Source organism: Typopeltis vanoorti, chromosome 3 (assembly GCF_054136105.1).
Source record: "Typopeltis vanoorti isolate ZY-2024b chromosome 3, IOZ_Tvanoo_1.0, whole genome shotgun sequence".
NCBI classification, from domain to species: domain Eukaryota; kingdom Metazoa; phylum Arthropoda; class Arachnida; order Uropygi; family Thelyphonidae; genus Typopeltis; species Typopeltis vanoorti.
The window spans coordinates 69,396,423-69,421,174 of NC_143551.1; the positions used below are offsets into that span (position 1 = coordinate 69,396,423).

General features: G+C 34.8%; 1 protein-coding gene across 1 annotated transcript in view; it reads right to left on the reverse strand.

The window, feature by feature from the left end:
* Nucleotides 1-20,042, reverse strand: part of LOC150108245 (clotting factor C-like) — a 368,054-nt gene extending 348,012 nt beyond the window's left edge. Inside the window, exons 1-2 of the mRNA XM_090415698.1 lie at nucleotides 19,761-20,042; nucleotides 554-686 (exon numbers count right to left, since the gene is read on the reverse strand). Of these exons, the coding sequence (XP_090271824.1) occupies nucleotides 554-686; nucleotides 19,761-19,782 (155 nt within the window). The 5' untranslated portion in view covers nucleotides 19,783-20,042. The remainder of the gene's footprint in view (nucleotides 1-553; nucleotides 687-19,760) is intronic.
* Between the last annotated feature and the right edge of the window lie 4,710 nt (nucleotides 20,043-24,752).

Here is a 24,752-nt window from a genome sequence, read left to right on the forward strand (position 1 = left end):
TGATTCTGACATGAAAACAACACATTCCCCAAAGGATGTAGAAAGCCATGTAGCTCTAACTTTTGAAGACTAGTGGATAGCTAGCCTCCAATCTCATCCAATAAAAGAATAGCGAGCCCGACATTACTAGTGGTTTTAATTGGCACCCAGGAATGGGGTTACGGCACACAGCTGATGCCATCTCTGAAATAGTGTGAAGTCTGTTATCAACATTCTTGAATTTCTGGGATGAAAAAAGTATGGATGCAAACATCATCTCCACAGGAATACACAGGCTTTCCTGATGGGAATAATGTCTTATGAAGTGTTTGTGGATTTGGTCCTTTTCTAAAGAATGTGTTTTTCACGAAATTATTCTCCACAAAATGTTCGAATATGTCAATATAAATACAAATATTAAATTAGGATCACAAAGATTTACATTGCATTGTAGCGATTCAGAACTTGGTTTACCTTAAATGAAAAGGCACAAGATATTAATTTAAACCTATTATTTGATTTATATAACTCAAAAGAAAATAATCATATGCAACGTGCAATCATCGTGACTTACTGTTTCACAGGAACATGGATGGTGTAACCATTTACTCCACATTTACATTCAAAAGTTGTATCATCACACAGTCCAACATCTACTCCTCTAGGTTCGCAAACATGAATGATGGCCAAACATACTAATAAAAATCCTAAAATTGAATAACAAAATTGGAAATTAATGAAACAGCTTGATGCAACGTACATTGATTTACTTATGCAATGCTATTTTATGAAAGTTGAAAAAAATTTGTGAAGAAGCACACTCATGTCGAACATTTAATGTAGTGAGAGAGCACTGAGCCTGTGTAGCTCAATGAAGTGGCGCTTGCGTCCTCTGCGCTTGGTCGCTCGAAGATGGACTTAAGTTCAAGTCTAGTCGCCGACTGCAGGAACTTTTTCTAAGCCTTTCTTCGACCGGTTTCCGAGTTATTCCAACTCTGGCATGGGCAAGCGGGTTTTTACTCCGGAAACTCAAGAAAATCGACCGTAGTACTCAAATTATTTCAGACATTAACATATCTTGTTAGAATTAGGTACCAAGAAGATGGCAGCATTTGTTTGCCAGCCTCTTCATCGGTGGCTGCTATAATTAGTGATAGACATGGGCCAGCTATCTCTGGCTACCGGTTGAGATTGAACTGCCCACTCAGTCTCCAAAAGCTAGATAGGGTTAAAAGGCCTCGCCTACTCCCTATAAGGGAATGAAAGGTGATAGCTGATTTTTTTTTTTTAACAGCACTGAGAAAGAATAAAAAATACTATTTAATTCTTCCAATATCTTGGTACAATAAGACGTAACACACACACACACACACACACACACACACACCACCAAACAAAGTGCAACACGTCGACAAAAGATTAGAGTCCTAACAAGGTGGGGCACCAAAAAAAAAAAAAATCAAAACTTGGAGACAAAAAAAATGCTCTTAAAAATTTTTTAAGAGCAGCGGGTGATTATAAAAACAATCTTTTTCTTCTAAATTTGCTGAGATTTTGAGTGGTGATCTATTCCAAATGATTCTATGAGCTGTATCTACAGCATGGCCTGCAGGATCCCATTGACCATAGCAATGACTGTAGATGCGATTTTGACACACGGATGATCAGGAAACCCATAAATTATCAATGCATGCAGTCAGGTTTATCAGTAATGAAAATGTTCCGATTAATTTTTTAGTCTAAGATGCAGGTGAAAACATGTTTATAAAACCAAACCACCAAAAGTAGGTCACAAATGAGATTATGATCAGACATTATAAGCATCACGACTGCTTCAGTCATGATGAGGACTTTATTCTAAGAACAGAAACTGAAACGTCAAAAACAATGGGAATGCCACTGGAGGGGAAAAGCAAGAAGAAAGATCAAATAACATGAGGGTGAATGATATTGATCCTAGCTTCGATTTCTTTTTTTGTCCCATCATACTATTCTGCACGTTGTAACCATCAATACAGCAATGTTGATTCTTCCTTGAACTTTATCTTCTATCAAAATCCTGAAAAGTTATGTTTAGAGCAGTTCATAAAGGCAAAACAACACCTGTTAAACTGGCTTCTTAAGTAATGGAAATAGAAAAGATTGAAACTAGGAAAGACTCAAGCACATGCATTCTTCCCTCCATAGGAAAGATATTTTCAATAGAAACAGAGTCATTTATTCATAGTTAGAAACTAGATTACTGCTGATTATATATATATATATATGTTAAAGATACCAAGCTATTTTAAACCTGGTTTAACTCCATTTCCCAAGTAAGCAAACAGACAAATAAGTCAAGTTCGCGCCTGCACGTAATGCAAGTCTAGCTGACCCTGCAGGAAGTGCAAGACCAAGATAACTGATGGTAAAAGTAGAATAAGCTCTGATCACTAATCTTAATATTTACCCATAATGCAAAACACATCTCCTGGAGGAGATGTATGATGCTTTGCATTAAAGGCAAGGGGCCACTACCCAGACCGGTTTCGACCTTTATTGAGGTCTCATCAGTGGGAGCCAGGCTAGAAATATCAAGATTTTAGTAATACAGAGCTTATAAGTATTTTACCAGAACAAGTTACCATAAGGTGTTTTAACCTTATTAAATAAAAATCTCAGGAGGAGATATAAATGTAGAAAGTATTTTACCTTGGATATATAAATGTTAAAGATACCAAGCTATTTTAAACCTGGTTTTACTCCATTACCTTTCTACATTTATATCTCCTCCTGAGATTTTTATTTAATAAGGTTAAAACACCTTATGGTAACTTGTTCTGGTAAAATACTTATAAGCTCTGTATTACTAAAATCTTGATATTTCTAGCCTGGCTCCCACTGATGAGACCTCAATAAAGATCGAAACCGGTCTGGGTAGTGGCCCCTTGCCTTTAATGCAGAGCATCATACATCTCCTCCAGGAGATGTGCTTTGCATTATGGGTAAATATTAAGATTAGTGATCAGAGCTTATTCTACTTTTACCATGAGTTATCTTGGTCTTGCACTACCAGCAGGGTCAGCTAGACTTGCATTACGTGCAGGCGCGAACTTGACTTATTTGTCTGTTTGCTTACTTGGGAAATGGAGTAAAACCAGGTTTAAAATAGCTTGGTATCTTTAACATTTATTATACCCAAGGTAAAAATACTTTCTATATATATATATATATATATATTCATATATATATATATATATATATATATTCATTTTTAATATTAACTGACTTAAAACCCGAGAATTATAACAAAATGAGATTTATTTGAAAACGCAACATATTTCGTCGAGATTGACTTCGTCAGGCGTTAAGAACATAGAAAGATATTAAAAGACACTGAAAATAACATTGAGACACTCTAAAGCTATACAATTATAAAGTTATAATATTCGACTGTGAATTAACAGTTATTATGAACTTGAGCTATAGTCCGTGTTAAAGTTCTATTGTTATACACTTGTGCGTGTGTGGAACCACGCGATCTCCAGTATCTGATAGTAGAGCTGAAAGAGTCAGGCAAATTATAGCTGAGATTATTGTTCATATGAAGCGGGTCCAAGGTGATTTCTTTTGACTCCACAATGCGGCGTTCCACCTCATCATGGCAAATGTGTAGGTTTGAAGTTGATGTCCAATTTATCTCATGTTGGCGGCTTTCGTTGTTCGTGTTTATTGAAAACAGGACATGGCCCGACAGAGCAGTTGCTCTGGTTCTCTTATAAGCAATGTCTCTCTGGTGCTCCTCGAGACGCAGTAGGATAGATTTCTCCGTTTTCCCATAGTAAGGCTTTCCGCACTCACATGTGACCTTGTATACACCTGGGAATTGTAGAAGGTTGTGAGATTGTTTATAGTTGTTGAAACGTGATCTTATTTTTGGCAGAGTCGAGAAGCACGTTTGTATGTTAAACTTCTTTAGGATTCTACTCATTTGGATAGTGTGCTGATATATGGCAAGACGATATGACCTTTGGAGTCGTCCTGTGTCTCTACGTTGCTACGTTGACAGTGGGATAATTGGTTGTTAATACCTTTTAAAGAGTTGCCATTGTTTTTAAAGGTCCATTTAAGATGTTGTAGTTCTTTTTTCAGTTCTTCTTCATCTGACAGTACAGATCTTGCACGATTCGCAAGAGTTGATATAATACCCAACTTTTGCGCTGGATGGTGATGTGAGGACGTTTATATATATATATATATATATATATATATATATATATATATATATATAAACAGCTAAGGCCTTTATTCCCATATAGGGATTAGGTGAGACCATTTTAGCCCTATTTAACTTTTGGAGACTGGGTGAGCAGTTCAATCTCCACTGGTAGCCAATCAAAGATAGCTGGCCCAAGGCTATCATTTAATCAGCACACAGTGAAGAGATTGCTAAGGTTACTAAACACCACCATCTCGTAGTCCCTAACTCTAACACAATATTTTTAATGTCTCGAAATAGTGTGGGTTCGACGGTCGATTTTTTTCAGTTTTCTTTACGAAAACCTGTGTTTCTGGAAGAAAAAATCTGCTTACCCGTGACCGAGAACAACTAACTCTGGAACCTGGCAAAAAAACTCTTAGATTGAGACCTTTGTAGCACAATGGGAATGGCATTTGTATCCATAGTGCTAGGCTGCTTTTTATCCAAGAAATCTGATTTTTAATTCTATTACTAAATCTATTACTCATTCTTCCCAGATGTATATGAAAATATTTAGTAGCTTTGGCGATTAAATGGTAGGCCAGATCAGTGATTGGCTACCTCTAAGTCTTAAAAAAGTAATTAGGACTAAACAGGCTCATGCACTCTATATGTGGTATAAAAGGCATTATTGAATTTATTTATTATTTATTTAATAAATAAATCCTCTAGCACCTTTATTTTCAAAGGGAATAGGAAACGCTATTAAGCCATAACTTCTTCTTCTGCAGCTTCTCCCACTTAAGTGGGGTCACCGTTTGTTATGAGTCTCCTCCACACCTCCCTGTCTTGGGCTGTCACCACATCAAAGTTCTTCATCTTCAAGTCCTCTTCTACCAGCTCCCTCCATCTTTTCTTTGGCCGCCCATGCTTCCGCCTTCCTTGCACATCCATCTGCATGACCCATCTTCCCACATATTCGTCCTCCCTCCTCATCACATGACCAAACCATCTCAACCTTTCCTCCTGTATTTTCGCTCCTAAGTTCGTAACTTTCACTGTTCCCCTGACATAGTCATTTCTCAGATGATCCTTTCTGGTCACACTGCACATCCACCTAAGCATTCTCATCTCTGCTACTTCCATCCTGCTAATGTTATTTTTCCTCAGGGCCACAGTTTCTATAGCATATATTATTAAGCATATATTATTATTAAGAATGATTTTGTACGCAGTTGCGTGTTCTACACTGCTGTATATTAAGAATATTTTAAAATAAATGTGTTACATTTGTAAATGATTTAATATTAATAATATTAAGCCATAACTATCTTTTGCAAACCAGGGCAGCCAACCCTTAGACTCACTGACAGCTGGCCCAAAATTCTCCTTGATTTTGATAAGTATCCATGGACGACAGAAAAACTGGCATCATTTCATGTTATTCAACAATATATTATTGTCTGTAACAGTGTGATTCTAAAATTGATTTTCTTCAGATTTTTAGTGTTTCCAAGAAGGGGGTAAATACTTGTCTGAGATCATTTACTGAGATCAATTGTGAGAGCAATTTCGAGCTGTTGAAGCAATTGTGGTGGCACCAGTCGAGCAAAAACGCACCTACCTAAACCATCCCAGGCATGTTCAATTGGATTACAATACGGTGAACAGACAGGCCAGTCCATTCGTTCAATACCTTCTTCCTCAAACACTCTTGTACCAAATTTGCACGGTGTGGACGAGCATTGTCATCCATAAAAATGAATTTTTGACCAATTGCAGCAGCATATGGAACTATAGGTTCTAAAATCTCATCGTAATATCTTTGGGCTGTTAAGGAACCGTTTCTGATAAAACAGAGATCAGTATGGACACCTATACTTATTCCAGTCCATATCAAACTCCCACCTTGATGTTGGGGGTCCTTTCATGAACAAACTGTGGATTATTTATTTTCCACTTTCGTGCCATATCAAGATACATCAGTTATCTGGTTGCAGACTGAACCTGGACTAATCACTAAAAAGTACACGAGCCCAATTCTCATTTGTCCAATTGCAGTGTTCCAAATTCTTCGGGCTCTTTTGTGATTTGCAGTAAGTGGGATGCAAACCATTGGTCTTCGAGCATATAAACATATGACATGAAGACGATTTCGAACATTTCTCGTCTCCAGAAAGCGATTCCAAAGTCGCGAAATTATGCTTTGAGATATACGATACGCTTGACAACTTGCTGCGTTAGTTCAGCTTAATCGACCAATGGCTCTCCAAACCATGGATTCCTGGATATTACATTGCTATGCCATTTTTAACAAAATAATGGGTGGTAGGTGACACAAGTTTACAATTGAAGTGATAATTATGCACTGTGAAAGTGAGCGCAACAAACCACTTTTATACCCCCACATGCTAATACGGCTAAGATACGTTTTGACAAGTCTTAACATGATTTTGTACGCAGTTGCGTGTTCTACACTGCTGTATATTAAGAATATTTTAAAATAAATGTGTTACGTTTGTAAATGATTTTTATAACTTTATAATTTACAAGAAAACCAAAATATCTCCTATTTGTTTTGAGCAGTATATTAACAGTCAAAAGAGACATCCCCGAATGTCTTTTATGAATCCAACAGTAGTCTCCCTTGATACCAGTATTCATTTGCTATGATGTTCAATCATCATTCAATGCACTAAGGTTTTCAGGAAAGAAATGTAGGAATGAATGAAGAGAGTGAATCTCCATTGGCATGGCCATCATCGTATTGTGGAACTTGGTTATAAGTTGGTCAACTAGTATATAATTTTTAACTTCATTTCCGAGCTTTTATTTTTATGAGACTCTTTTCAAATTCTTCATTCTTGGTACCTAATCTGAGGGTCAACAAACATAATTCCTTAAAATTTCCATTGTGAAATCATATACTTAGGTACCATAATGGGCGTCCTTTTTTGTTCCTTGCGTTAAGTACGTTTTTCATGAGATGAGATTGTCAGGCAATCATGGTTGCATTGTATTCTTTGAGAGCCAAAAGAAGCTTGCTTTATATTCTTCTGGCATATATTTTTGGCATAATATTTCATCGTTGCTATGCTTTGTCACAAGCATAAAATAAAACATCAATAATGTGTAAATTCACTATACATACCCAATAGAATTCAATTACTTTTTATACAAAAAACCACAAATATTCTCATGACAATCCACGTATCTTATTATATAGTGCTTTTAAGTTTAATTTGGAAGAATCTACAAATCAGCTTCAGTCGTTCGGCTCAAGAATCACATTCTTTGCTCTACAATGATCGTCTACTTACGGTAGTAACAAATCCCATGCTTTGCTTAAAACGCTAATTAAGATTTTATTTCTGAAACTTTCGATCCTGGAACTGGGAAGTTTCACTATTAGATACAAGATTAAAGTAGTTCAGATTATTGTTTACATAAATTCAAATTTTTAACAAAATCGATTACTTCCTTCCGATCATTTAATTGAAGTTAGTAGATAATTTCATAAATGCGTTCTTCTAATCACTTTCAATCCACACTGAAAACAAAAGGCTCATCATCTTGCAGTGATGGTGGAGCAGGTGCTGGACGATCTGCGGCACAATTGGAAGAATAATAGTACATTGCGCCCTTTGATTGGAAAAGCCTAAGTTAGATTCTCATCGTGACGAGAGGAACTTTTATATGGGCTTTTTGAATTTGAAGGTGAGTTAGCCCATTTCATACGGATGTAGCAGGTTTTTCTTCCCAGAAACTCAGGTTTTTCATCCCGCGTGTAGCAAATCGGCCTTAAGAACACACCCAATTTACAGACAAAAAATAACGTTGTTGGTGGTGGGAGGTATATGGCGTTGATAGTAGTGTCGTTGTGTGTATTTGGAGAATTAAGTAGTAGTAGATATGGTGAGATGTGTGTGTAGCGGAGTAGAGTAGAGTAGAGTGACCTCTAGCAATGAGTCCTTGGACACCTTGGAGATGTCACATATAACTGATTTGCTGATTAACCTAGTGCTTCGCAATTACACATGAAAAAAACAAATCATTCTCCATGCGCTTACATTGTATTAAATTAAAGTACAGCATAATATTTTTTTCATATTACCATATTTTTAAATTTAAAAAAAGGATTTCAAAAGTGTTAATATTTTGTTTGTTTCTGATGTGAAAATTCAAAATATTCTAAGGAAATGCGCTTAATTTATATTTTTCTTTTCTACTGCAAAAATGGGCACCATGGTTTTATGAGTAATTAAGCCATCGAAAGTTGTGGATTCGAATTCTATGGTAACATGGATGTTTCTGAAACTATTTAGGAAGGCCCGTGTTGGGCCGGGAAAGGCTGTTTTATTTATTTAATAGCTTGATGCGAGAGCACCATCGGCTTATTGGAGGCTGAAGGCTTGAAAAAGAAAAAAGGGGGGAAAAAAGTTGATCTATAAAAACTTAAAATGAATTTGCAAATGTCAGAGAAACAAATGAAGATGAATAATGCTAATAATGCATTAATGAATAAATTATTTGTTTAGTTGTTGTTTTATTATTGAATATTATCTAGAAATTTACAAAAACGAAGTGATGAGAAAACCCACACTTGTTTTTCTGACATTTTTCACACAGAAATTCAACCACTTTCCTGTTTACCATTGATCGGTCTTATCAATCGACCTATTTTCAGATAGGTCAGTCAGACGATAGGCTACGTCTTGAACCCGCCGTCCCCTACTTGTGATTCTTTCGTGGAAATGATTAGGATAAGTAGTTTTTGGGAAAGCCAATAGTAATTGACATACATTCCAGATCCTTGAGTTTTGGGTTAAACCATTAATATGATATCTTTAAAGTTTATATAATGAATAAATATAAATAACTTTTCAATAAATGATTTTTGAAATAATTTTAAATAATTAAATTAATTAAATAATTCACGTATCGGGTTAAATAATTTCTGAAACCTTTAGGGAGCTCGGCCTATTCCCTTTGGGAAATAAAAGGCGTTAGAAAGTTTTTTATTTATTTTTTCGAATCCTTTATAAAACTCTTTTTCGGTATTAATTTTTTTTCCCCGTTTTTATTCCGAAAATCTCAGTGATAATAAAGAAAAGCAGGATAAAGAATAAAAGAAAGCAAAGCAAAAAAGAAAAGCAAAAACAATTAGTTATTGGAATGAAATTAGTTATTGCAATGCATTAATTAGGAATGATTATTTGATTGGAAAAAATCAAATTGTAATGTACCGGAATATTCGTATAAATTCCTTTGCTCTTATAAATAGGATGACCAAGATTTTCAAATCTCAAAATTAGGTCAGTGTGCATAATTGCAGATGTATGATGCCACTTTGATGTAAATGAGATTAGAAGCATGCAACTTACATCTGCAATTATGATATTATGAATCATACAATAATTATGAATCATTATTTATAGTGAAGTTAATAAGAATGGAATGAAATGAAGGCAGTATGCAATAAAAATAATAATAATGTAGAATTTCTAATCTATGGGGTTAACTAGGTATACATACTCTCAAACGAAAAGGCAGCTTTGATAATATCAAAGAAAGAAAGTAATGTTTTTGTTTTTTTCTCACTGAGCATAGATATTGGATGCACTCTGTATTTATTTATTTCACAATCAGATAAACCTTATTAACTCCGAAATGCAGTCGCAAACAAATCATGACATTTATTCGTTGGTTTAGACCTAGGATTAGAAACCCAATCCTATTTAGAACTCCCCCCCCCATACACACAATAAATAAATAAACAAATAAATTCTGCAACAACTTTATTTTTCAAAGGGGGGGGGGTAGACGGAGCACATTTATCTCAAATCATCTTTTGGAAATCATGGAGAATTGGTCTCCGCCTTAGTAATCTATTCCCTGGATAACGGCGACTTTTAAAGGCAATGGAGAAAGAATACGCAAATAACTCACAATTTCTCGTGGTCCTAACTCTAACATCCTATTATTGCTTGAAATAGTGTGAAACTCTATTGCACCAAAAGATATTCTAACACTACTACTCACTTTATAGAACTCCTCTTGACTTGGCGTTCTTTGGCAAACGCATTTTTTGAGTGGCGAGTAGGGTTTTTGCATAATTTATCGAGCCCTGTGTGTGTGTGTGTGTGTGTGTGTGTGTGTGTGTGTGTGTGTGTGTGTGAAACTTATACCCAGTTCTGTCTGGATAAAAATACAAATAAGATCGTGTGGAACCAGAGAGAGAGAGAGAGAGAGAGAAGTTGAATTCACAGATTACCCAACTCAACATAACCGGAATGGACAAATGTCTTCAACCCATTTTTGGTCCCAGATAGTTTTAAGTATTTGAATTCAGTAAGCTCCCGCCACATAGTGTGAATCTTCTGCTTTTTACAAATGTGTTGATAGTTTCTTCAAATTCCTAAGCAATGCGTGTATAATATTAACGGTTTGTCTTTTCATGCATTCTTTCTTAATGCATGTCATACCATTACATTTATTACAAAACCAAACTAATGTCATTGCAAATGACAGCACGCTATAACTTTCTTTTTTATTCGAAGTTTATTTATTTATTTTTTTATCTCACTTAACAAGTTAGTTTGCAAGGCTGTCCACATATATCATAAGCATTTCAGCATGAGCCTGTTTTAAATACGTTACGAGTATAATTCTCTTCACTGTCCTCCGTAGCGTAAGCGAGATGACGTTAAGATATTTGCATTTCGATTGGAAACACATGGGTTCGAATACTATCTGGGAACCTTTAGAAGTGCTTTTCAACCGATAATGAGTTAGCCAATCTCATACGAAGATAGTACGAATTTCTAGCAAACCAGCATGTTTCATTCAGCAAAACAGGTTAACTGGCAGGAGAAAGTGGTAATTATTGTAGAATGATTTTCACAACTTTAGTTGCTCTTGCTGTAATTACAGCCAACCAAATAATAAATTCGATGGGATCATGTTTGAAAATATCCAGACTTCTATAATATCAGATTTTTCTAGGAATTTTTTTTCTTTGCATAAGCATACGTATCTCAGGTTTCATCACAAATGTCTGCACTTTCGTTACAATGTTATTTTTTTTTTATTCTTAGCAATTTTCTCTATAAACATCCAGCTAGATTCACATTAGAATGCTATCACAAATGGATAGACAAATGCTATCCATTTGTCCAAACAGGTCCTCTGAAACATGGAATTTTTGATGGAGTCATGCATTCTTAAGAGAGTAATTTGACCTGTTTGGACAAATGGATAGCACTGTAACAAAAGTCGATTGCTGCGCCATTGTAATATATTCGTAATGTATTGGTGGACGTTGTTTATGAATGTAATATTTGTAACAATTTGTTTGTAATGGCTGTAATACTTTGTAAATCTTTATGAATCACTTTTATCACTAAGCTTATATCAATCTCTAATTCTATCTTTGTTCTACTTTAAGTATTCCTCCCCGTGTCCGGGATCTCTAGATATTTATTTGAATTATTTTAGCTGCGCCTCAGAAATTCCCCTTATGGCACAAGAAAGCATTAATACCCTCGCTGAACAAAGAATTTACTCGTATCATAACTTAGCCACAGTTTGCAGTCATGGCCAAAAATTTTCTATTAAACTTCTTAAATCATTAATAACTTCTGGGTTCCCACCTTACAGCACTCCTACCCTTGAACCCACCTACAGGACTTTGGTTCGAATCCTACAGTGGCATGGATATTTGTGAATATCTTTAGATTGTACATGAATTTTATCGCTCAGTGTTAGACCACCACCTTACTTGAGACCTGAAAGGGCTTTAAAAAAAAAAAAAAAAAAGAAGGACAATATTTGGTTCGCTAGAGATTCGGGATTATCTTATTTTCTGTTCATCTCGTACTAATACGTTATAGGTTTGCAACCGTTTTATGCGTAGTATTTATTATTATCATCATCATCAACATTTGACCTCCATGGAATCAGAGACTCATCGTGGGAGGTACTCACTATTGCATACAATGCTCATGCATTTATACATAAAAAATTATATATAAAAGTAGATAAAAATTAATACAATTACTTCTAATTTCCCCTCCCATCTATTTCTTATTCTCTTCCTTTCCATTACTCAGAAATTCTGCTCTGCTTACCCTTTCTATAGATGCATCTTTCGTTACTGGATTTATTCATACAAATTGATATCTACAGGGTGGTCCCGAAGTCGCACAGATCAAACTTAAAGCTGAGCTGCAAGTGTTTCAGTTGTAATTATTCGTTTCGCCTATAGATGATTATTTGCCATTATCGTGTAATCTATCTGTTACGTGTCGGGTACTGGACCTCCTTTGCGTAGTTTTGTTTATGAGGAAAGCGAAATGGAACTTTCCCAGGAGTAACGAATTGCTCCAAGGAAATGTTGTGGAAAAGTTTCGGCAGAAGTATTTCGACTCTGTTGTCCCACAAAATTCGACAAGCAGCGGCATGAAAGACCTTTCATTTTGACTGAGGCTGAAGTGATTGCGGTACACGACCTTGTTGCAACGTTCATCTTCAAAGATTCTTAGAAAACGTGTTGTGTACATTAGGTAGTTTCGATCATTTGTTGAAAAAAAAAATAAATAAAGTTTACGAGCTGGGCAATGTTTTCTTTAGTGATAAAGCGTGGTTACACCTAAGTGGATAGGTCAATAACCAAAATAACAGAATTTGGTCATCGGAAAATCCTCATGTTTCCCATGTACCGCCCTTGCATTCTCTGAAAATCGAAATGTAGGGTGTGTGCAATATCACGCCGTCGCATTGTAGGATCGATTTTCTTTGAGGCGACACTAACCAGTGCACTGTACTAAGACATCATCACCCGGTTCGTAGTTCTCCTTGAGACTGAAGAACTGTTTGTTGTTTCCAGCAAGACGGTGCCACTTGACATACATAAAATGAAACAATGAAATTTTTGCAAGTGTTTTCAGTAATAACAGGCTGATTTCTAAAGGATTTTGGCCCCCACGGTCGTTAGATTTTTCATCTCCAGATTTCTTCTTATGGGACTACCTGAAAGGTAAGGTGTATAAAAGTAATCATCACATAATTGATGAAGTGAAAACATCACTGAAGCAATCAGAGCAGTCAGTAATCCCATGATTCGAAGAGTTGCCTCCAATTTGGTAAAAAGATCACGTGTCTGCGTTCAAGAACGAGGCCGCCATTTTGAACATTTGCTTTAGTAATGTTATTTATTTTTGTCTTTGTAAAGATATGATTGTAAGCTTTGTTTGTAGCAACTTAATTCTATAAAGTTTATCATTAATACTGAAAAATCCAAGTTTTTTTTATGATGTGCGCAACTGTTGGATGACCCTGTATAATTCGGCTGCCTTAAAATGAGTTTGCGAAGCTTATATCTTATTGTCTAATTTACAGTCATAAACCTGTCACAGTATATCATTGAACTATCAATTCACGGTAAAAGTCTAAACTATTTTTTTCTTCTTCTTCATTCATCCCATCTGTTCTGAAAAAAACTACATGTATTTAAATCCCATAGGCGTTACAGTATGTTTCTATTTTGTTTCTTCGTAACTTTCCATGGTGTGTATAGTAGGACTAACAACCCCTCGCATTTTGGAAAACCATTAATATTGAAACAAACAAAAAACTAATTCTGTTTTAGTTTAGCGTTTAGTTTAAATGATGGCCGAAGCATTGAGGCTGTGAGGCCCGTGTATTATGTCTATTAAATAATGAGTGTGTCCTCAATGTTGCCTGTTTCGTAGGAATTAAAAAAAAAGAGAAAAAAAAAGAAAAAAAAACGAGTTCTCGAAGAGAAAGCCTTGCCAACTTTGGGATAGTAAGTTTGCTTAATAACTTTCAGATGAAAAAAAAAGCTATTCAAACAAAATATCAGTTAATATTGAAAACATACCCCTTTTTGTATTTCTATTTCAAAGAAAGATAGAGAAATATACGCTATACACCGTCCAGGTTTCAAGGTAAGTTGATAATTTGATATTCCCTCAAAGCACCTTTATTCAAAAACCATTCTTTACCGGGAATCTAAATACAAACTATAATATTACTAAATACAGTAGTTCTAAGTTGGTAATTGTTAGGATATGTTCCTTCACCAGAAGCTTAAGCTTAGGAGAAAAGAGTGAAGGAATTTTATGAATCCATTATTGCAAATATTTTAGTTAATAGTCATCAAAAGAAAAATAAAACTGTTATGGTGATGGTGGTGTATTTTCTTTTCGTGTTTTGTAAAGCGTCATTTTGATGCCAAGTTTTAAAATTTAAGTCTTCGGTTATATACTTCAGTAACTTGTTAAGTTTTTTCATAATGAAAAATGCGGCTGATCTAGGAGTCTCTCTCTCAAAAAAAAAAAAAAAAAAGAAAAATAATAAAAATCATAACAAAAATGACATCTATTATATTTTTTAAAATATATCATAATGAAAAACTGTAAATGTTATTAACGATACATTAAAGTAGTTTACAGTTACAAACAGTGGCGGCTTGTACGTAAGCACTGCAACACTGCAGTAGCCCCAAGGAAAAACGACAAAATTAAATTTTGTTTGTGTTTATAAATAATAACAATGCTTACAACATTATATAAATGCAAGACAACATGTTAAAGGTTACAGCTTATGTTCCGACATTGAGTGAATAGTTAATAATTGGAATTGTTCGATTAAAGCTTTAGATTACGAAACAAATGCACTGCGATCTAAGGCAGTGTGGGAATTATCACATTCGGTCAGCTGCGGCTAGAATCGCCGATATTCGTTTTTGCTTCTCATTGCATGTAACAAGTGATCCGACACTGCTCGTTGAGCAGTGTCGCTACAGATAAATTGTATGCTTGCGCGCAAAATATTATTAAAAATTTTGTTAATATTAAATTTAATATACAATATTAAAATATTATTTTCAAATAATATTTTTAATAAAGCAAAAATTTTTTAAATGTAAATTTACTTATTAATAAATTGGTTACGAGCCTGTGTAGCTCAGTGGATGTGGCGTTTGCACACCACGGCGCTTGGCCGCACGAAGGAAGACTTGGTTTCGAGTCTAGTCGGCGACTAGAGGAAATTTTTCTAAGCCTTTTTTCGACAGGTTCCCGAGTTAGTCGATCACGGGCAAGCGAGTTTTTCCTCCCGGAAACTCGGGTTTTTCGTCCTGTAAACTCAAGAAAATCGACCGTAGAACCCACATTATTTCAGACATTAAATATATTGTGTTAGGGACCACGAGATGGCGGCACATTTGAGCCGTCTCTCTTCACTGGGTACCGCTTAATTAGTGATAGCCTTGGGCCATCTATCTCTGATTGGGTACCAGTGGAGATTGAACTGCCCACTCAGTCTCCAAAGTTAGATAGGGCTAAATGGCCTCGCCTACTCCCATATACGGGAATAAAAAGGCGTTAGCTGATTTTTTTTTTTTTATATATTGGTTACTGATTAGGAAAAAATATATGATATACATCATCTTATTTTTTTTATTTTGTATATGCAGCACCCACACTTAAAATTTTCACTGGCCGCCACTGGTTGCAAATTAAGAAATGTTAAAATCCTTCTTTTTTTTTCTCTCAATTGCTTCCCTTCAAAAATTTCCATCGCTCTCACTCAAACTACATTCTAAATCAGTCCCTACAGCAGTGTTTCCCAACGTGGGGCATACGCCGCACAGGGGGGGGGGGTTTGAATATTTTGGGGGGCAATTAGAAAATGACGTTGCATTCGTCACTTCATCACCGATATACTAAAAAAAATCACCATTGTCGGCGATAAATTGTCGATGTTGCAACCCTGACTTTCCGAGAAAAAAAGCTGACATCACTAGTACAGCAGTCAACATAAATACAGTATCAAGAAGAACTCTCAGAAAAGCAAAATGATGAGTCTATTAGAAATTTATTTAACATAAAATGAACAATGGCATGGCTTTCTGACGAGACAGAAACGAAATACCGAAATTCAACTAGTTTTGCAAAAAAAAAATACTGTTGCCCTTCCCGCCGTCATATTTAGTTGAATGTGGCTTTAGTGCTGTAAATGACTTGCTACTAAATAAATAAATAAATTCTGTGTGATGATACAGCGTTGCCCCTCTTTACGGAAGTTCACGGTACCATCTAGTCCCCCCAACTTTTATCCGGCTCCGTAACCGGCATAGGCTGACGAATCAGACCTATGGCTGGGTCAGTATTCCTGACTGTAATCGTGTGTGTCCTCGGAATGGTTAGCCACTAGGCTAACCGTGCGGAGACTTGCTACTGAAAAAATAAATCATCTGGATATCACAAACCATGGGGATTTGAGATTGAAAATGACTAACTTATTACCTCAAATAAAAACTCTTTGCAGCAGACATCAAGCTCAAGGATCGCATTAACTTGAATTTTATTTTCCCGAGTTCAGTTCGATTTATGTTTTATACAAAGTGTAATATAAAATTTAGATTCATTGAAGAAAGTCAAATTTAAAACAGTTTTACGTATGTTCCTTTTTTATTTAAAGTACATATTTATATTATACTTTTTCAGAACTTGGCTGACTATTATGCTGGGGGGGGGGGGATCAAAATCTTTGAGGCGTTGAGGTGGAGCATGATCCAAAAAACGTTGGGAAACACTGATATTTGTGTAATGATATTTTGAGGCTGTTCACTAAAACCATGTTTTTGTTTCTTAGCTTTTCTAGAAACTCCACCTCAAGAAAAGTCCTAAAATATTTATATTCTTTAAATATTCAAATAAAACATCAAAATTGTTTAATATTTAAATAAACGCGGAAAGAATTTTCGTCTATAGAAGCATTTTTTGTATGAAGGTTTTACAATGTCATGTCAATGGCCCATTTTTCTATCATAAATCGCTCATTCCTTCTTTCAAGACTAATATCTAGAATAACTAATACAGAATTTTAGTCAATAATAGTTTATTATATATTTGTCTGGTGTTAAATATCTGTTTTATCTGTTTTTTTTTGTCCCCCCCTAAATATCTGGCTTTGTAGATACCGGCTGATTTTGTAAATATCTGTCCATAAATTCACCCCGTTACTAAAACTTCGACTCGAAATAATAGCTATCTATCTGGATTTTGCAAGCTATTTCCTCCAAATAGAACTCACAGGATAAGCAAACTTGCTTCACACAATTCAGAGAATTACATTTTGTCACAGACATCCCATTGAAACGAGAGGTTACTTTTCATAAATATCCTTTTAAAATATATGTTTGATGACATAGCTTAATAAGCAAAATAATTCATCTTATATAAATACACTCAAGTATCCCCATTTCGTTTTATCATATCATTGTGGTACGAGTTTTATCTGTCGGTTGGAAACAGTACTCTAAACCAGTACTGTTTAGTACTGTGCACATTTACAGTCACTGCGTGCAAAACGGAGTTTCTCCACAAAATCCCATTCTTCTGTACCGAAATCAGCTATTCTTAGTTGAAAATATCTGGAAATTAACTTGAACCCCTTGAGAAGAACTTTTTTAAAATATTTCTTAATCGTAGCATCACCATAGCGAAGTCGAAAGAGTGCTATATGTCCGCGCGTTAGAAAGATCCGGATTCGAATTCTGATTCTCATTCCCCTTTTCTTCCAGAACAGACAAACTGGTTGGGAAAGGTTTGTGCTATGCATTATCCCATCTGGAGGTGCGGTATTTTTCCTCCCAGAAATTCGAGCTTTTCAGACAAGCCAGCCTGAATATAGGCAATTATAGACATAATTATACTAATCTCATAGACTTTAATTTCCTGTGCCGTAATCTCAAATAACAGTAACAACGTGGCAGTTCACCCAACAAGTTTCCGGTGGCAGTTCACCCAACAAGTTTTTATATTGACTACCAAATGTGCCAACGAGTGCTGTTTATATACACTTGCTATCAATGAATACAAACGATAGTTATTATGAAACGCTACCATTTGTTATATAATATCTTGCTGACACACACACACACACACACACACACACACACACACAAACACACCAATAATAATAATAATAAAATATAGCAACAGATGGATTTATCGAGTATCTCGGAAAGAAGGAAGAGCCTTTTTTAAGTCCTTTAAAATAGCGAATTTACATCTTTAAATTTCAAGTTAAGTATTTAAAAAATAATATAATAAAATAACAGAAAGAGATGTAATAAAATTTAATAAACGTGTTTCTAAATGCTAGCTTGTTGGCTTGAGTGGTAGCATCTCAGCTCTCCCTCCAACAGGCTGCGGGTTCGAATCCTAGTGTAGCATAAATGTTTGTGAATATCTTTAGGTGATTATATGACTTTTGTTAGCGGTATAATTACAGTATTACCACTCTGCTTACTGGAAAGGGGGAAAAATTAAAGGGCTTTAAAAAAGTACTATGGTTCTCAGAGCAGGATTTCTTCCCAGATTACCTAATCTTTAAGCACCCCTTCCCCCCGTATTAACATACATAGTAATAATGCGTTATAGTGATACCACCTTTCGTTGATAAAATTCGCATTAAAATCACCAATAAAAACGAATTTAAATAACTATTTCAACTGAAGTTGGGTGGTTAGGCGATCTCATAAGAGATTGCAAGAGGAAATGGGGGGAAAAACTGGTTAGGCAAAGTATCACACAAACTGGTGGGAGAAACAAGCGCAATTAGCGGACATGATACATGGGGTCAAAGGCCTTAAAAGTCACTTTGACGTAATCTTAAACAGTACACAACGACAACCTAACACTGCCGAAAAGATTTTAAAGAGATTAAAATTCTTGATGAACGTTTAATGCAAAGCCGCTGAGCAATGAACAAACAAACACATTTTTGATTATTAATGATTTCATAATGATAAGAAACTCGATTAAGTTACAAAAAATTAAGGTAACTGTATTCTAAGGTATTTAAAGCATTATAAGGTCATGATACTGTAAAATGCACACACACATAAATGCAAAAGACTGTTTTGTTTTGTAATCTTTATTTTTATTTATTTATTTTTTTTTTTTTAAAGGTTATACCGGAATTAACACGAAATGTAATGAGCAGTGGAGAGTGCTCATTGGCGTTTTTATGTTCCGATACACCGACATGTTTTACTTCCAGTTCCGGCCGGAAGGCAATTAAGACTTACCACTTGTATTTGTTATATATATATATATATAAGAACACACAATATATATTAAGTGTATTCGTGTATGTCAAAAATCACTAGAAACTCGTGGATTTTTTAATAGAATCTTCATTGTGTAATTCTTTTTAGATGAGCCCCAAAATAAAATGACACTGCCAGAAATAAGAAATGTCTAATATCTATAGAATCTTGTAGAAAAATAAAAATAATAAAACATTAAATTTCAGACTGATTATGTTTTAATTGTATGGATTTGTATAAAGATATAATTTATCGTATACCAAAATGAATATATTAAAAATGATTCAGTCTAATAATTAATAAATAAATTCACAAATACATTTTATTCCTAAAATAAGCGGAACTCTTTACAGTGTATATAATACACAAATACAGTTAAACGACAATAAACATTTCTGTTTTTCAGTCAAAAGTATATCAGCTTTTGACTGAAAGAAAGAAAAAAATATTCATTACCTTTGCAAAAAAATTCAGTCATCCTTCTCTGAGTATTTCCAGTAGTACAGTTGTTGCTAGCTACCGCAAGTGCGAGCTTTAAGACAGAAGCAGACGAGATTTCACAACTTGGGTTTATCAGCAGAACATATTTCCTGGCAGGGAACACTAAATACACGCAAATCCGCTTCTAAGAACTTGTAACACGCTAGAGCAACTTAAAACGATTTCTGTTCTAGTGTCAGCGGAAGGGACAAAGAGCGGAGACGTACAGGAAAATCAAGTTCCGTGTTGCATTTTGCTAACAACAATTCGAAATGAATATAAACTGACCTTTGAAGATAAACTTTATGGAGAATTTTCCTGTAGAGCAGCAACACTTAAAAAAAAGAAAGTCAAAGGTTATAGAGTGCGGATGGACAGATGATTATACTGCGTATTGCACAAAATAGGGTTTTACAATTTCAATGGAATTTCTACACAATTAGAATTTTTACAGAATTTCAACTAAATTTTGTAATATAGCTTTACATTTTTTTTTCTATGAATTGATTACGTGGGACCAGAGTCCATTGCAGATATTACCACATAAGTCTAACAGCTTTTGTACAATTTTTCTATGAATTGATTTAGTGGAATCAGAATCCTTTGCAGATATTACCACAAGAAGTCTAGCATTTTAATATTTAAGATAAGAAAATACATATGCTTCTTTCTTCTTTTTATTATGAACAAATAATAGGAGCTTAATATCAAAAAAATACATATATTTTAAAATAATTTTTATTGGTTACGATATGTTTATTATCGTTGTAGAACCCCCACTTATGTTAATAACATGAAGTTGCTTGAAAAAGTTTCATTCAACCTCGAGGGTAATCATGGAACTTGTTTTAAGCCGGACTTCCTCATTATGTAATCCATAGCCCGCTTAGGATATTAATGCCCATTTGCAACCTATCATGGACAGGATTTTTTTTTTCGGGGGGTGGGTGAATTCGATTTGCATTTCCTTACAATTGACTATTACCGTTCATTGTATTTATTATTCTTAATCGCTCTTCTGCAAAAGTTAAGAGGGAAGCGCCAGCAGCAATATATACAGGATTCGACAAATTATGAAAATTCTACTCCCCCACGAAACAAATGTAATCGCCCCAAATCCCAATTTTTTAAATTTATCCCAATAACTCAGTAGAAGTTCCATAGACTGATCAGTAGTGCTGCACTTGTATTTTTTAAAGTTTAAAAAGTTATTTTTTTTTAAATAAAAAAATATTAGATTTTGTTCAATTTACAGTTACTCACCAGCTGGCAAAATCTACTCGCCACGGGCTAGCGTACTTGTCGAGTCCTGCATATACTGAATGGGCTGTTTATTAATTTAAAAAAATTTATAGACATTGCTCTTAAACTGTCAAACATTGCTCTTCTTGTACCTATTGCACTTATCCATGTTTGCTTTTAGTTGGAGAGTAACAATCGGTGAGTTCGTTGGGTTGTTGTATAGACCGCTGTGGAATGAAGTGCCATATGTCTGATCTGTTGGACTACAGAAATAGCACTCCATCAGCCTTTCAAATTACTAAGCTCTCCCCGACTGAAGAGCTTCTGTTTGCTCAGATTTATTTTATTTATTTATTTTTAATTATTTGCACCGACGAACTGGTGGTTCGACAGAGCAGATATATCTAAACTGGCAGTCCAGTGCATATACATTTGTTCATATACAGGGTGTTCGGGATAAATTTGACAGTTTCGTAAGGAAAAAGAAAATCTTCTTTGTATCTATTAAATTTAATGAATTGACAAAAAAACATTACAGGCAGAGTTAATTACAATACTATCAACAAGATTTACTCAAAATAACCACCATTAGCATCGATCACAGCTTCAATTCTGCTTCGGAACCTCGAACAAGCTGATGCTACAGTCTCCCTGGGAAGGGCCGCAAAAACTGTTTTAATTTTATCCATTAACTGGGCTTTTGTATTACTGGAAGTGCGATTGGTGTCTTTTTCAACTGCGCCCCATACAAAATAATCCATGGGGTTAAGGTCTGGGGAGTTTGGAGGCCAAACATTTGGACTGGTGAAGTCGTAGAAATTTTCAGACAACCATTTTTGACTTTTCCCAGAGGTGTGGCAAGGGGCCGAATCCTGCTGCCATACATACGGCCTACCATTGGCTACCCTTGTTATCCAGGGCTTGACTACAGTTAGCAACTCCACGAACAAAGCCCGAATTCCAATGCCAGGGTTCTTCAACACCTGTTCCTGCAGATTTGCGAGGAATTCTGCTGTACGAACGCAATCAGATCGTCTGCTAGGGATCTTTCTTCTTGCTACATCCTCGTAGTCACCATTGCAAGTCTCTAGTTCATGCCTGATTGTTTTTACTGTATTCAGGGAGCATTGGGCAGCAGTCGTAATATCCTTATTTTGATGGCGGGCACGAATCATCATGATACAAGTTATTCTCTTCCAAGATTCAGGTGGGTTCCAGCTATCCATCCTTTCTGACATCTTGTATATGAATGAAGAAGGGTCCAAACTTTTAAATGAAGAGAAGTGTGTGTTAATACATGTAACTTACGGAAAAATATAATTAATTATAAATATGTCAAATTTATCCCGAACACCCTGTATATATATATATATATATATATATATATATATATATATATATATATATATATATATATATATATATATATATATATATATATATATATATATATATATATATATATATATTATATTTTTTACATTTGTTCACTACAATTGCCAGCCATCTACATAACTTTTATACACACGCACGATGTAGCCGGAAAATTCCGTTTGTAAATCAAGGATTATTTTATTATTATGAAGGATCTATGACGTAAAGATACACACTGAATATGCTGTAAGCATTTGGTGAAGAGGTCAAAGGCAAGAAGAAATTACGAATAGGGTGAGTGCTGTAATATTTTTCAGTTGCATCAGTTCAGAAGTGGCTTTACAAATTCGGCAACATGACTGTTATCCAGCACAGCGAACAGAATGTCACATAAATCCTGCAAATATTCAGAAGATTATGATCTTACGCGATCGCTGTGATAATCGACGAGAGTTTGTGAGCATATTTTAGATCACTGACCACACTGTACTGTCTCAGCTCGTGGACACTGGTGATTTTAGGGGTAACTCTTCATGCGTTTCTTCAACTAGTGAACGATTTGTATTGGTTTTTCCTACTTTCCTAAGCCACAGGTCTACATAACAAGCTTATGTAGACCTGTGGCTCGCTGAACAAATATGTTAATTTAAGCTTAATAGCTATTTAGCAATATAAACCAAATAAAATGATACGCTACTATACCTTGCTTGTCGTATATTGTAAATAAACCAACTCAAATTCCATACCACACCTTGAAATTGTATTAATTATTGTATTAAATAATAAATAAATAAAAAATAAAATAAAACTGACTGAGGAGATGCAGTAGACTTGTGAACATATTTTAGACCACTGACCATATCGAACTGTCTCAGCTCGTCGACACGGATACATGAAGAGTACATAGGTAGGCACTCTTCATGCTTTTCTTCAACTGTATGTTCGTTTTTTTTATTTATTTTATTTTTTTTATTACATTTCCAAGTTAACAGGTTGCACAGAATGAAAAATAGTCTGGGCTGTATATGAATTCTGAAAACAAACTATTTTTTTTTTAAAACTCTTGCTTTAATGTTAGAATTTCAAATGTCAAACATTGATTGAAAATAATATCATAAACAAAAAGTTTGTTTCATATAATAAAAAAGAACAGAATTTGTACAGTCTTTTGTACGAATTAATCAATGAAAATTAGACAGTTAAATTTATGCTAATTTATAATAAAGTATTATCCTGCAAATATTTCTGAGCAGAAATATTTTTGGAATAGAGAGCACATTCCTTCAAAGAGAAATTAATATTTCCTTCTTCGTTGGGGTATCTTAGGTGGTTTCAGTTCAATCAAGAGCTTTCTGAAGTATACAACTGTATGTTCGTATTTTGGATCATGGCCAAATTCAGATATTGCTTTTTCACAGAAATAAATTTCCTGGAAAATTAAAATCAAAATTAAGAGTTACATCAATAACGATATTCCAGAGTAAATTTTTTGATTCTTTACCTTTGTCTTTGCTGTAAATAATGCCTAATAGATGGTTAAGTTTCTAGTGTTAATGTACGTAATGTTTTTTCAATGTTATGTTCAGTCTTTTGCATAACTTTCTGTTTATTTGTTCAACCTTAATAAGAATTAAAAATGCTCTAATACCCCCCCATTCTCCCCGAAAAAATATAGTTTACTTCTGACTCAATTTAAAGGAACGATTTAAATGAAAATCAGAATGTACACTTTATTTTAATTTAAAAAAAAATCAAATAGCAGAGTGCGATAGCCTCGTTGAAATGGAGTTCATAAACCAGGCCGCATAAAGAAAGATCGTTTTAAGTCAAATTTCAGTCGCAACTGGAGGAATTTTTTCTATTCCTTTCTTCAGCGGATCTCGAGTTAGTTGCTCTACTTGCATGTGCAAAGTAGATTTTTCTACTTTGCACATGCAAGTAGATTTTTCCTCCTTGAAAAATGCAAGTAGATTTTTCCTCCTTGAAAAATGCAAGTAGATTTTTCCTCCTTGAAAAATGCAAGTAGATTTTTCCTCCTTGAAACTCATGTTTCTAACCTTGCAGTTCAAAAAATCAACCGAAACTCACGCTATTGCAAACATTATATATACCGGTTAGAGTTTAGGGCTACGAGATGTTGCATTGGTCTGTTTTAATCTTTCCCTCGAAAGCCTCGATTCATTGAAAAATTCGAGTTCACTATCAGGGAATGGCTGAAAGGTGGAGAGTGGCTGCTCATTGATCTTCTAAAAGTTAGTTAAGGATAAAAGAGCTTCCGTATACACCTTTTGGGAATAAAAGGTGTAAGGGAGATGTATTTTTTTAAAATCTCAAATACCAAATTTCAGTAAA